This window comes from Rhinichthys klamathensis, unplaced genomic scaffold (genome assembly GCF_029890125.1).
Source record: "Rhinichthys klamathensis goyatoka isolate OS25496 unplaced genomic scaffold, OSU_Roscu_1.1 h1tg000341l_1, whole genome shotgun sequence".
NCBI lineage: Eukaryota > Metazoa > Chordata > Actinopteri > Cypriniformes > Leuciscidae > Rhinichthys > Rhinichthys klamathensis.
Window position 1 is genome coordinate 1578048 of NW_026606855.1, and position 14453 is coordinate 1592500.

The window sequence follows — 14453 nt, forward strand, 5'->3', positions numbered from 1 at the left end:
ATGTAGAAGCTGCGGTTGAAATCGGACACTTGTTCACACATTTACTGTTTTCTACATGGTGAATGGCACATAGTGCACTATATAGGGGATAAGGAACGATATGATTTGAAATATGCTTTCCATTGAGGCGAATAAAGTGTCACGTTTCACGTTAGTGTCACGCGAGCCGCCGCAGCTCCGGTCCAGAGACACGATGGCACGGTAGAGTCGGCGCAGACCAGAAAACATATTGGACCCATTTGAATTCTGCACAGTATGCCGTATTTTAAAGTGATATGAAGGAGATTAGGAGATGAAATGTTAGAGATTAGGTAGTCTCACGTAGACAGACCTTCAGACTGACGGCAGAAGGTCTGGACCATAGATATTATCCATAATAAAGGCTAGATGTCTCGTCCGCGCTGCTGGCCAATGGAGGTCGACGTCAGCACCTGGCGGCCATCTTGTCACAGGCAGCTCACTCACTCGTAACATTGTGTTAATGGTGCATGTACTTTTTAAATAACCATAACTTGGTCAATTTTCTACCGATTTTCAAACGGTTTGGTTTGTTATAAACGTCAGAGATGTAGTTATGACACAAAAATAAGTGTATAAATAAATAATCAACCAAAATTATCTAGCCACGTTAATAACGTTTGTAAGAAACCAAACCGTTTAAAAATCCGTCAAGATTTCAGCAAGATAAGAGTACTTGTGTTCTCACCATACATCAGTACCACAGAGCCCGCCAGAAAGCTAGCCTGTGACAAGATGGCCGCCGGTGATGACGATAGAGACTCCGCTGTAAGACATCTATACTTTATGATGGATATCTATGGTCTGGACTCTCTCGCAGCTTCTCTTTGTCAAGGAGGACGTTTAACTGATATGTAACGCAACCAATCACAGTTCGTTTTGTTCCACATCATGTTTAGGGGCATGAAAATATAATGTCGATGTCTCAACAATAACAGACCGGCGTGCATCTAATTAAATGATTCATTCATGAAAGTGCAAGTTTACTGCAACAATGGAGCACCGAACTTCACATAATTTTAAAAATCCATCGTTTAGTTGATCATAAGCGCTCATTGTCAAGTTGTAAACACAACGGCATTCTTCTTCCACAAAGGGGTTTTGGCGCCTTTTCTACATCCTGTAGAATTCAACCAATCAGATCACAACTTTGAAACTCCTAAAGTGTTTCCAGAAAAGTGTGCCATATGCATCAGACATTCAGCCAAGGGTCCGTGTGCGTGACATTTGAGGCCGATGCTACGTCCCAATTCGCATACTATCCATCCTAAATATAGTATTCGAAAATAGAATTAGTACGTCCCAAATCGTAGTATGTTGAAATGAGTGTCCCAAAGAGACCCGGATGGTCTACTATATCCGGTCAGAATCCGAAGTGCAGATCGTTGCACACTCTAACAGCTGATATTGCCCAAAACCCATCGCGCGTTGGACGAGGATTCGGTTAGAACTACAAACACGAGTGAAAAGTGTTCAAAAACTACAGACATGGAGGACGCGCGAGTCTGACGGTTGTGTAGAGAGGTTTAGACAAAGGGGTTTGAGTGATTAATTATCAGTATCTAACCTGACGAAAATGTATTTATTCAATGTTGTCCACATTATATTGCATCTGCAGCATTGTGAACTTTAGTAAAGATACGTTTAGCCATTAACTTTTAAATGCATCATTATATTCTAATTGCAAACACACGAGGAGAGTCTCCGCATGAAAGACCCACGACTGGCAGATGAACGTGCAACAACATTTCTCTCCGAAATGGTAAGAAGTTATATTAGATTGAATGGAGGATTTGAACTGTGACGAGATGATTGACAGGGCAGTTTACGGTGATAAGATGCACGCGACAGATCTGTCCGTTAAAGATGACGCAGTAGTATGTCCCAAAGCTTGCCTACTCTTTCTCTACACACTCAAAAGTATGTACTTTTTCTTCACAAAAAGAGTACATACTTTTAAGGCGTAGTATAAGTAGGCGAATTGGGACGCAGCACGAGACTAGAGATTAGGAGGATACTGCGGCTTTACCGAGCTCAATGGCTAAACTAAACGCTATTGGCTATTTTTTTTAAAGGGGAGGAGCTATTCGATATGTCCCGCCCTTTCTTCCTGTGTTTCTGTGGAAATTACATCAACATTGAATAATGCTCCGCGTTTCAAGACACTTCAATGGTAAATCTCATTGTTCTGGCTTTTTGGATATGTACCATGGTAAAACCATGCTATTTTTGAAGCACCTCGGTTCTCCGAATATTAGTCTGCAGTGTTGGAAGGCTGCTGGGAAAGCATGCTGAAATATTAATGGCAGCTGAAATATCGAGCCTGTTTTTAGTGAAAAGTTTTCAGCAGTGCTGCCGCCGTGTCTATAGAAGGCGGTTTACTGCTTAATAATACAGCATGTGCATCTCAGAAGAGCTGCACGCCAACAAGTGCTTCAAATATGAACACGCACATTTTCTTGTTACGACTGTCACTTTCGACGCCCACCCTTACCTGGCAAATGAGCCAAACAAAATGAATAGAGAAAGACTGCTCCTTCTGCCAGCTGACAGGCCGGTTTAATTGAAACTATCAATCACAATTCCTCTACTTATCACACACACACGCTAAGTGTTCCCATCATCTAAATCTAACACACATGCTCTGTTTCAAATCCTAAGCTGCCTACTACCTACAGTTGGTTTTAATTGAACAATTTTATCGATATAGGCAGCTATTCTTACGTCATACAAATAGCGCTCAACTTTGTAAAAGTAATGTTAGTCTCGACTTTGATTTGAATAATTTCCCATTAACATTAACCACATGACAATTGCATCTAAAATACACTATTATACAAAAATATGTTGGGAAAGATCATGTATTTTTAATTAATCTGATCTTTTTTTTATTATGGATGTTCATATTGGTTATCGGCCGATATTAGAAATGTAATATTACATCTACTTGCTAAATGTTCATCTTTAAAAATACTAATATTTTTCTAACATTGATAGAATGTAATCTTTAGCTAATCTTAAAATTAATAGGAATACATAATATAATATCATTATATAACTATTTTTTTTAAATTAAAGATTTATTATTAAATATCTATCTATCTATCTATCAATCAATAATTTCTTTTCATTCTGTACATTGTAATGTTGTGATGCTTAAATTCACCTGTCGTAACATATCAAAATAATTATCGGCTTATCGGTCTTATATTGGTGCATGTATAATTTTTATAGGTACTTGTACTGGACAAATTATTTATTTTTTCCCACTGAGCTCATCGCAATACATTCTGACACTGCCTTCTCCGTTATGAATGTATGCCATGCTGTCTCAGCCAAAATGAAGAATCATAGAAGTAATAGTCTTTAAAAACTGCCTGCGCACCATAATATGCTGCCTACATAGACAACTCACTAGGTTTATAACACAGCCACATTCTTTTTGTGTCCTTTTCCCAGTAGACACATATCCATTTTCATCACAGAGCACGACATCAAATATGAATGAAAACATGCAACTCTGACACAGTGTTTAAATAGAAACCAAAGCATCTCCGCAGGGACTGACAGATGCAGCCGAGCCGAGACTGCGCTTCCATCGCAGGATAGAGGGAAAAGCTGGATGGAGAGAACGACAAGAAAACAAAAGAGTGCATTCCCACTCTCTGGGGAGGAAAGGGTTAACCCCATTACGGCAGACCAATCAGAGCAGAGAGCAACACTGCAAAACCGCCGCAGTGAGTGAGAGAGGGAGACGAAGATAGAGAAGGAGCGAACGAGAGAGAGGGGGGACAAGCGAGGTTTTAGAGGAGCAACAGAGGGGTGCATCGGTAACACTTCAATGCATCACAGTTCGAAGAGAGAGTGTGCGAGCGAGTGTGCCATCAAGAAGCAAGACAGTGAAAGAAACAGTTGGCAGGACAGTAGATCAAAGTCAGTCTGTTTCACTCCGCTGGCACTGAAGACAGTTCGCACGGACGGGATTTGATTCATGCTCCTCAAGGAGAAGCAGGTTTACGACTCGCAGACATGCAATGCCTACAAAAGTCTGTGCACTTGTGGATCGCTTCGGTGAAGATGTAGATGCTCTATGTTGCATGACAGATGAGAACTCTGGGAGCGCAAAGGTAAGCTGGTGATATTGAATAACTTTGGTGGAAAAAAAATGCATGCTGCTGAGTTTTTGGATGTAAAACCATTTAATGTCGAAACTTAAAATAGCAGATATATAGATCTCCCTAGGACAATCGGTCAAAATTGGAGTTGCCCTAGTAAATAAAATTCAAATAAATCAGCAAAATAAAGGGGGGAAAAACGCTTATTGCAAGAATGCAACCTTTATGATTGAAGGAACCAAATGTTAAAGTTTAAGAATTTGTCATTGAAAAGCCCATATCGATCCGTTCTCAGAATATTTGAGGGGACGTCTACGTTTTGTGATTAACTTGCCGCTGCCTGTAAACAGCATTCTGACTTTAGTCAGTCTATTGATCCACGTCTCCGCTGACAAATTTCACCCCCAATACCCACCCAATCGATTCTGTTTACGGTTTTCCCCTCGATCTGTCAAAGTCTGCTGGACTGTAACATCTGGGAAAAATTTACAGTGTAAAATTTCATTCACGGCTGGAACACGACCACCTCGTTACACGTGATCCAGGCATATTCTTGCATGGCCGTTGACTGAAACATGATGTGAGAAAGTACAGACATAAAACAACACAGGTGATTACCTTCCCTAAAAGGTATTGCTTTGGAAATGAGTGTTTGTAGATCGTTCCCAAGATGCACGGGCCGATCCATCAACCCCTCCAGGTTCGCAGATGTTACTTGTACCTTCACATGGACGTTAAGCAAGACCAGAGCTTGTGCATTTCCGCAGACCGCTTGGAAAAGATGAATGGATAACACATGGAAGTCCTTACTTGATGATGGATTGGATGCAGGCTTAATGAATAATTGATTGTTCACTTATCAACACTTCTCTGCTTTTTTCTTGTTAGGATTGTGGAATCAAAGAGTGGAAGAGAACTGCTTCCAAAGTGTCATCTCTCAGGAAGACGTGCCAGAACGAGTGGATTTCCCAGGGGAAGACATTCCCATGCTCACCACGGATGTTTAAAGTTTTTATCACGGGCTTCAGAAAGCATTGATAATGCAACCTGAAGGTGACCTTCTGTGAGGGGACTGGAAATTACATCGCCAATTCCCCAACGCCCTCATGCTGACCTAAACAATTCAGCGACCTTGGATTCTTCACCAGATGGCACATGCAAATCAGCAAATCAATATGGATTTATCACCTTCTAGGGCCCATAAAACTGCAATAACGGGAATATGTCAGCAGTGAAGGAACGGTATGAGACCGCGCTGATGGTATCGAGCGAGATTACAGCAACTTCCTAACCCTAACGTGGATATAATAATTAATCGAAAACAATTGCTTTCAGTGGTCAAGCTAGGTTTGAAAATGAAAATGGACAGTTTATCTCTAAATCACTTGTCATGTTCTCTGACTCAATCAGTCCGTTAAAGAAAATGGGAATGCCAACTCTTTGTTAGGTCTGGACATGGCAGGGGACCAAACATATCAATTGGTTTAGTACAAAAACATCATCCCTGATCATTAAGAGAGATTCGCTTGGATTAAGAAGTGCAGAATACTTCCTTGAAAGGCCATGCCTGGGGCTGATGTACAACTTGTACCCCTTCCAGACTCTCCCGTCTCGACTGCTGACTCCCGAGGCTGAGAAGAAAACCTGGAAGGGGAAGGGTAAGTCAACTAATGTGCAGAATAAACTATTGGACAGTTGTCATTAGTCGTCAAGGTTGTTCGACGTCCAGAAAACAAGCTTGATGATCTGTGAGGTGTTGTGTTTTAGCTCATGAAGTCATTCGAGTTTCCATATGGTTTCACTCCAAGGTGTCAGTCAGCCTACATCAAAACAAAAAAAGAGTTATTAGGACCCAGTTGGCACCTTGATGCATCCATCTACATGGAGTAAATTACAAAAGCCAGGTTAATACTTATCTCGACAATCCTCTCTCTCTCTTAATTCTCTCTCTCACGGTGATGAATGAAACGCAGCACTAAAGACAGTCACATTTGCAAATGGAGCAATCCATCACTGTGCAACAAATGAAAATGCATTGTGGACAAAAAATAATGCCTAAAGTGAGTCTATTCATAGCAGCACCGAATACAGACTGGCCAGTGCATAACCAATGCATTATTAGTCAACGTGCACAGGAACCTCAGATGTAAAGCCATTAGCAGGCGCATAGGGAATCTGAACAAGTAAGACATGCAGAACTTTGTATACGGCGGTGATTCGAATCCAGCAGAAATCTACCACAGATTCCTTAATCTAATGGTTTTGTTGGTCTCAATAAGTGAGATCCCCAATAAATCTTATTGTGGCCATTACAGACAACTTAATTTGTTCTTCTCTTAGATTAGTAGTGGGTCTAACAAAGAGGGTTGTACAAAATTCAGAATTGAAGTGAGTGAACGAGTGTGAATTTGAAATAAATTGGATACAGCCGACAGGAAGTCGAATTGGAATGAAAGGAAGAAGTATTTAGTGAATTGTATCCATTTTGATCTATCTATCTATCTATCTATCTATCCATCCATCCATCCATCCATCCATCCATCCATCCATCCATCCATCAACTATCTATCTATCTATCTACTGTTTATTTACTCATTTTTATTGGTGCTAACTGGTTTCTGGACATTTTATTATATTCACTGTCATTTTTTAAAATTTATTTTTACTCCTTTATTTTCTTAACTGTTAAAAGCCCTTCTAGGGACAGGTGTTGCGAATTAGCCTTGGCTATAAACACTGTGATACAGGCATCAGATTGTTCTTTATGTAATAATCTATGTTCTTTTGTATCTGTCCCTATTCAAATAAACAATAAATAAACTATCTATCTATCTATCTATCTATCTATCTATCTATCTATCTATCTATCTATCTATCTATCTATCTATCTATCTATCTATCTATCCATCCATCCATCATCTATCTCTGTCTATCCATCCACCAATCTATTTATCCATCCATCTATTTATCTATCATTCATCTATCTATCCATCCATCCATCCATCCATCCATCCATCCATCTGTCATTCAAGCTATCGATTCATCTTCAAGACATTAAATTCTGAATGAAACAATGCTGTTCAAATGCACCTGGTCTTTCTACATTTCTCTGATTGTGCATCCTGCTGTTTTTACCTTTCAGGATAATGCACGTCCCTCCCTCAACGGAGGAAGAAAGCACCATGAGTAACGTTACTGTCCTTGACATCACCGAGGCCGTGAGTCCCGCCATGGCGGCGGCCGGCCCGATCCCGTACCCGCTCAGCTTCCAGGTGTCCCTGACTGGATTCCTCATGCTGGAGATTGTCCTGGGATTGAGCAGCAACCTGACCGTGCTGGCGCTCTACTGCATGAAGTCCAACCTGGTCAATTCCGTTAGCAACATCGTCACCATGAACCTGCACGTGCTGGACGTGTTGGTGTGCGTTTGCTGCATCCCGCTAACCATCGTTGTGCTAATGCTGTCATTGCAAAGCGACACGGTGCTCGTGTGCTGCTTCCACGAGGCCTGCGTGTCTTTCGCTAGCGTGGCTACGGCGGCTAACGTGCTAGCCATCACTTTGGACCGATACGACATCTCCGTTAAACCCGCCAATCGCGTGCTGACTATGGGACGAGCGGTGGCTCTGTTGGGTTGCATTTGGGTGCTGTCTTTTGCTAGCTTCCTGGTGCCATTTATCGAAGTGGGATTCTTGGGACCGGAGCCCACCAAAGCAAATCAGACCGCCGTTGTGCACGTAAACGAGTATTACACCGAACTCGGTCTGTACTACCACCTAGTGGCCCAAATCCCCATTTTCTGTTTGACTGCCGTCATAATGCTAATGACATACGCGAAGATCCTGCAGGCTCTCAACATCCGCATTGGTACGCGCTTCCATGCCACGCAGAAGAAGAAGAAGAAGAAGATGAGGAGGAAAAAGAACTTCTCTCTTATGTCGACATCTGAACAACAGCTCCCCGAGATCACAGACGCCTCGCAAAGCAGCGCCGGAAACCGCGTAAATGCTCCACTTGGCATGCGCACGTCAGTCTCGGTGATCATCGCCCTGCGACGGGCCGTCAAACGCCACCGGGAACGCCGTGAGAGGCAAAAGCGCGTTTTCCGCATGTCGTTGCTAATCATCTCCACGTTCCTCCTCTGTTGGACGCCCATTACCGTTTTAAACACTGTGATTCTCAGCGCAGGCCCCAGCGACCTCACCGTCAAGCTCAGAATGGGTTTTCTGGTCATGGCCTACGGCACCACGGTCTTCCATCCACTCTTGTATGCCTTCACAAGGCAAAAGTTTCAGAAAGTCCTGAAAAGTAAAATGAAGAAACGGGTGGTGTCCATCATCGAGGCGGATCCGCTGCCGAACAACGCAGTGATTCGAAACTCCTGGATCGACCCTAAACGGAATAAGAAAGTGACGTTTGATGATCACGAAGCCAGGCAGAAATGCCTATCATCAGAAGATGCCGATTAAAGCCACTTTGCAACCTCTAAAAAAAGAGACTAGTTTTCATAAAAGCACTGTTATCCATAAAGGGAACCATGTGATGTGAATATTAGTCGTACATGAGCAGGTATCAAATAATCGTATTATTTATATAACTAACTTGGAATATAATATTATAGGTTTCATAGAATGATACTACTGCAGTTACAAGATGCATGTCCTTTATAAATCACTGTATGTAATGTAAATACATGGGATTTGTACATACTCTTGATCGGTTATGTACCTCTATTATGACTTGTAGCCTGTGTATACATGTATTTGTAATAAACTAGGTGGGGGAAAAGACGAAATCCATCAGCTCTTTGACATGAACGCAGATGCCGTGAACATTAACCCGCCACGATGGCTGCTTTTCCTTCAGAGCTAGATCCATCTGAAGTCATCTTGTGCAGGAATATGAGAATATTATGATTTCTGTGGAACAAAAAAGGAGAATTATTGACGAATCGTCACACAGCGATTCATATGTAAAGCTCCGAACATTAACAAAACATCAAAAGCACTTACACAAGTCGCCTCTTGCGCTGTACACCAAGTCTTCTGGTGTCATGTGATAGCTTTGAGTGACAGACCGCAAATTAAAAGCTGGTAACAAACAAGTTGTAAAAACCTCATGATATGCAAAGAAAAGAAGGGAAGACATCAAAGGCATATGCTGTCAAATCTGAGGAAACGTCTGGTTAATTTCGGCACTGCTGTCAAGGACAAAACGTCCCTCATTTTGCATTCACAAAAAAACTGAAGTTAAGCTCCCATTCACCAAATCTGCATATTAATGAAAATGTTCTCAGCTCTTAGAGGTCTATTGTGCACCATTACGAGAGCATCCGTCCTTGTGCGTTCAGTGAGAATTATTCTGTGTTGTCAAGAACGAAATGGACATATGCCGATTTATCGATTCACATGAAACTCAAGAACCAGTTCAGTTTTGTAAGAAGAAAAATTATACACATTTCCTTCACTTAATAGCTTTTCTATTTATTTCACTTTTAGTATTATTAATTTTATTACTTCGACTTAAACGTATTTTATTTCAGTTAATTGCCAAGTAAACATTTCTAATTTTCATTTGATCTAAGGTTTATATTTTCAGTTAATGAAAACGATTTAGTTTTGGTTAACAATAACAACACTGGGATGAAGCTCTAGAAAGAAATAAAAGTGTCAAAACGAAACCCTAATTCATGAACAAAATGACTCTTACAAGCTTGTTCTTTTAAATGATTCAGTCAAAAGGAGTTAGAATCGTTCTAATCCAGTCTCTCACTGAATCTTTCAGAGCTACTCTTGATTTATACAACTTTTGACTCAAAATGAACGGCGTACTTGAGCCATGTGAGATCACTGTCTGCTCATTCATAAAACAACGTGTCATTAAAGATTTGGAACCGAGCTATGTTTTACAATAAATGTAAAAAAGAAAAACATGAAATAATTTGTTCAGTACAATTTACCATTCAAGGAATCTCAATGCAGTGCTAGAGGAGAGAAAGCAGTGTATCTGAACCACAGATGAGGGAAACCAAGGTTCTTGATATGTTCACACATCAGACTGGATGACAGGTAAAGTGCACACTATTTAAAAGGGCCAAATTTGAGACAAAGAGATGGTGGCGCTACACCATTAATTATACAATTTTAGAACCACTTAAAAGGTCTTATAAAGTGACAGAGCGAGTTTTGCATCCAAACAGGGACTTGTTAACCGTCGAGAAAAGCAATATCAAGCTGGCATCCTACGACATCAACGGGTCACGCTTACGAAGTCCTGTTATTTGCTAGGATAAAATCATACGTTTGATTTGAAATGCCCTTGGCAGACATCAGAAGCCGGTTTCACGGCACTGTAAAATCCAGGTCACATTGGGACCCGCAATTCACGGTTCTGCCTCGTTTGACGGCACTTCAAACAACCAAACCAGCCGTTCAATATGCCACGGTGACCTTTCGTCACACTTCACTCTCATAAGATTCGCACCTCTCAGATCGTCCTATAAAACTGTAATTGAGAATCATCAAGCCCTCTGTAAACAGTCAATGTACCACAAGGGTTTTGCAAATGTCACCCGTTAGATCTTTCATCATATTGGGTTGCTCATGTCAAGCTAGATTTAAGGATAAAGGGAACCAGGAGTGCGTCGTGGTTTCCGGTTTGCAAACAGCCATCGTTGAGTGTCCGTCTATTGCATTCTGGGTAACAAGCCTATTCTGTACACTTTACAAGCACCTGATGCATATAAAACGGTTTATAGTGAAGAGATGAGTACGAATTTAAACTCTTTTCTTGGTCACACTACATCCTAGCATTCTTCAAAATCATCTTGAGGACATACGGTGGAGAGAAGCAGACAATATTAATCAATTATAGCATATCCCCAACTGATAAGCACAATAAACTTCAATTAAAGCATTTACAGTTACATAAATTATTAGTACGTTATGATTGCTTAAACACTTATTGTTCAGAAGCAACTGTGGGATGAAATTAATACGGCTACTATGAATACTTTTGCTGTTGTTTGTTTTTCATTTAGATCTATGGTTAAAGGGATAGTTTACCCCAAAAACTATGACTAAAACCATGATCAAACCTGACTTTCTTTCTTCTGTGGAACACAAAAGTAGATTTTTTTTGACAATTATCTGAGTCAAATATTTCTATATAATGAAAATAAGAGGAACGTAGCCCATAGGATTCATTTTTCCATTTCTCATAAAGCCATATGTATTGTGTTAAGACTACATTAGAGGACTAACAATGTCTGAGTCTGATTGATTCTTGAGTCAGATCTTTTCAATGAATCGGTTGATTCAGTTCACAAATTATTCATATGTGAATTACACTGATCCAGTTTTTGAGCTCAACTCACTGATTTAACAATCAGCTTGCTTAAAGGAAAGATTTTCTAGCAAATTAGTATCATTTTCAACTGGTTTCTCACATAAAGCTATAGTACGACTTTAGACGACTTGAAATATGGACCACTGTGATATTTTTTATAATGCTTTTGTATCCTTTTTGATGCATGAAAGTTTTAAATGCATGCAAAAAGAGCAACATATAGGCAATGTTCAACACAATAAAAGAAGTCATATACATATTCGGAACTATTGATTTCAATAAGTTCCATTTTATGCAAAAATATTTTGCATCAAACATGCTTTCATAATGCATGCAATAGAAGGTTAAGGATGTGAAATTTGCATGAATTGCTGTGCTGAATCTAGACTGTGTTCATGTAGGACACGTTTATCAGAGGACTCCAGTGGCAGGTGGACATCATTTCTTATTCATTTCACATTCTCGTACGATACAATACTGCACTGACAGATCTACAGCCCCCTTCCTACTATTCATAGAATCAATTAAATAATAAACTAGAAAACAAGCTCTAGATGCAAATACATCTACTGCCTCATTTTACAACGGCTCATGTTCATTTCATACTTAACTTATTGACATTCTGTTGATCAGAGGCTTGGGAAAATGGGATTGCAGAATTTTTTAGTCGTCCTTTTAACCTTCTAAACCAGCGTGGTTCCACAATACATCAAGAATATTACAATAACGTCAGCGCCATCTAGTGGAAACAAGTTGCACAACGAAGAACCGACCGAGGCTGGAAAAGATAATGTGGAAAGTACCCATTATTATAGAGTTGCCATTGACTAATTTGAATGAAATCCAACCTGTGCTGCTAAAAGCCAATCACATTTACCCAAAATGACCATAACAAAAGCATTTCAAGGCAAAGGCACAAACTTTTTACTACACAAAAATGTATCCTCAGACAGCAGCTTCCAGATTGTGCATCGCTTTGTACTTATTGGTCATGCAAAAAAAGTGTGCATTATTTTTCTGAAACATAAAGGGATACTGAACAAGAAACATCACTCGATAGCACCTGAAATCATTTAGCTCGCAGTTCACAGTTAAAAGAGTTTGAAACTAGTTGAGGTATTGTGGTCCAATCATGGCTCATATTCCTGAAAAGCACATTTAAACCTGCTGAAAAGTGTTAAGTTTCCTTTTCTTTTTCTGTAGGGGTGAAATTCCCACACGCTTCCAGTGGAAAATGTTTAAATGGCACATTTTGCTGTACTGTACGCAATAAAAGTTTAGATGTGTATTTGCTGTAATGGTCCTTTTTCTTTCACCATGACACTGTAGATCTGATGGTCAGGCCGGTGAGTTAACCTCCAGTGCTCAACTTTTTATCCTGGAAAAAAAAAGAAAGAAATGCAAACATTTCTGTAATCCTTTTGAAACCACAGTCTTAGTTCAAAATGTCCTCTAAGCTTTTCTTAATTAGTATTTTGTTTGCTATTTTGAATACAAGTCATGTCCTGTTTATCCGAGTGTCCGGTTCACCTGTTTGGCGCGGTCCACACACTGAATGTACAGCGATGCGATGTTGGAACAGCTCATAGTTTGACCTTTATTCTCAGAGTAACACTTCATTATCTGACTCTGTAGATCCAAACACACTGGCTTGATTTGGTATCGCCTAGAGAGAGAGAGAGAGAAAGAGATTCATTTGAAAAACTAAACACTGATTTACTGATCTTGCACCATGGTTATTATCGTTAGCATTTATGTTCATTGAAACAAAGCTGAAATTAAATGAAATATAAATATTAGTTAAACTAAACAAAAATCATAAATCTTGCTTAGGCAATGAACTGAAATAAGTTTAATTTGAAGCGCTACAATTATTAACTGTAAATAAATAAAACTTAAATAAAAATAAATTAAACCTAAATAGTAATATTGAAAAAAAAAAAACACAAACTAATAAAATGACAAAAGCACATACTAAAAATTAAACTGGTCCCGCTTTATATTAGGTGTCTTTAACTACAATATACTAACATTTAAATTAATCATTTGATACAATGCACTTATGTACATACATGTTTTAACATTGTACTATTATTATTATTATTATTATTATTATAATAATTACCTGCACGCAATTACATCTATAATTAATTTCTGTAACTGCAATACAACATGAACACAACAAATACACTAAAAATATAAAAATAAAAGCTAATATTAGTGAAACTATTCTTGCACGCTCACCTGAAGCGGCTGTTTGCATCTTCTAAGCCTTTCCTGTGATTTTCAGCTGTGACTTTGGTGAATTGAGCCGCCTGTACGACAACAACGAGACACGGTCAACACATGTGATATCATTTATATGCAGAGGTGAAATCACAAGTTATGGAGAGTATATGAAAGATGGGATGAATCATTTTGCCTTTTCTTGCATCTTGGCGATCTGCTTCTGGAACAGAGACTCCTGATCTTCCAGATCTTTCTCCTTCTCTTCCAGCTTCTGAGCCTAAAGATAACACACGATATGACCGGATCAACCTGGAAATCTCTCATAAAAAGAATTGGTCACTGTAGTAAATCGAGTTTAAAGGCACATGGAATTTTTTTTTTTTTGATGCACAATAAAAAGTCTTGCTCACACAATGACCTCTGAACTGAAAAGTGATGTCAAATTAAAAAAAATATGAACATTAAACTGAACTAATCTAACCTTGTATTTGAGCACTCACTCACTCACTCACTCACACACTCACTCACTCACACACTCACTCACTCACTCACTCACTCACTCACTCACACACTCACTCACTCACTCACACACTCACTCACTCACTCACTCACTCACTCACTCACTCACTCACTCACACACTCACTCACACACTCACTCACACACACACTCACTCACACACTCACACACTCACTCACTCACTCACACACTCACTCACACATTCACTCACACACTCACTCACACAC

At 39.7% G+C, this 14453-nt stretch overlaps 2 protein-coding genes across 2 annotated transcripts in view; one reads left to right on the forward strand and one right to left on the reverse strand.

Annotated features, from left to right (window-relative positions):
- Positions 1-4083: 4083 nt before the first annotated feature.
- Positions 4084-8928, forward strand: gpr22b (G protein-coupled receptor 22b). Its single transcript, XM_056272527.1, has 3 exons — positions 4084-4145; positions 5022-5791; positions 7276-8928. The coding sequence occupies exon 3, from the start codon at positions 7280-7282 to the stop codon at positions 8600-8602; it is 1323 nt and encodes a 440-aa protein (XP_056128502.1). The 5' UTR covers positions 4084-4145; positions 5022-5791; positions 7276-7279; the 3' UTR covers positions 8603-8928.
- Positions 8929-12799: 3871 nt separating this feature from the next.
- Positions 12800-14453, reverse strand: part of chchd3b (coiled-coil-helix-coiled-coil-helix domain containing 3b) — a 9729-nt gene continuing 8075 nt past the window's right edge. Inside the window, exons 6-9 of the mRNA XM_056272604.1 lie at positions 13903-13986; positions 13725-13795; positions 13011-13146; positions 12800-12858 (exon numbers count right to left, since the gene is read on the reverse strand). Coding sequence (XP_056128579.1) covers positions 12832-12858; positions 13011-13146; positions 13725-13795; positions 13903-13986 — 318 coding nt within the window. The 3' untranslated portion in view covers positions 12800-12831. The remainder of the gene's footprint in view (positions 12859-13010; positions 13147-13724; positions 13796-13902; positions 13987-14453) is intronic.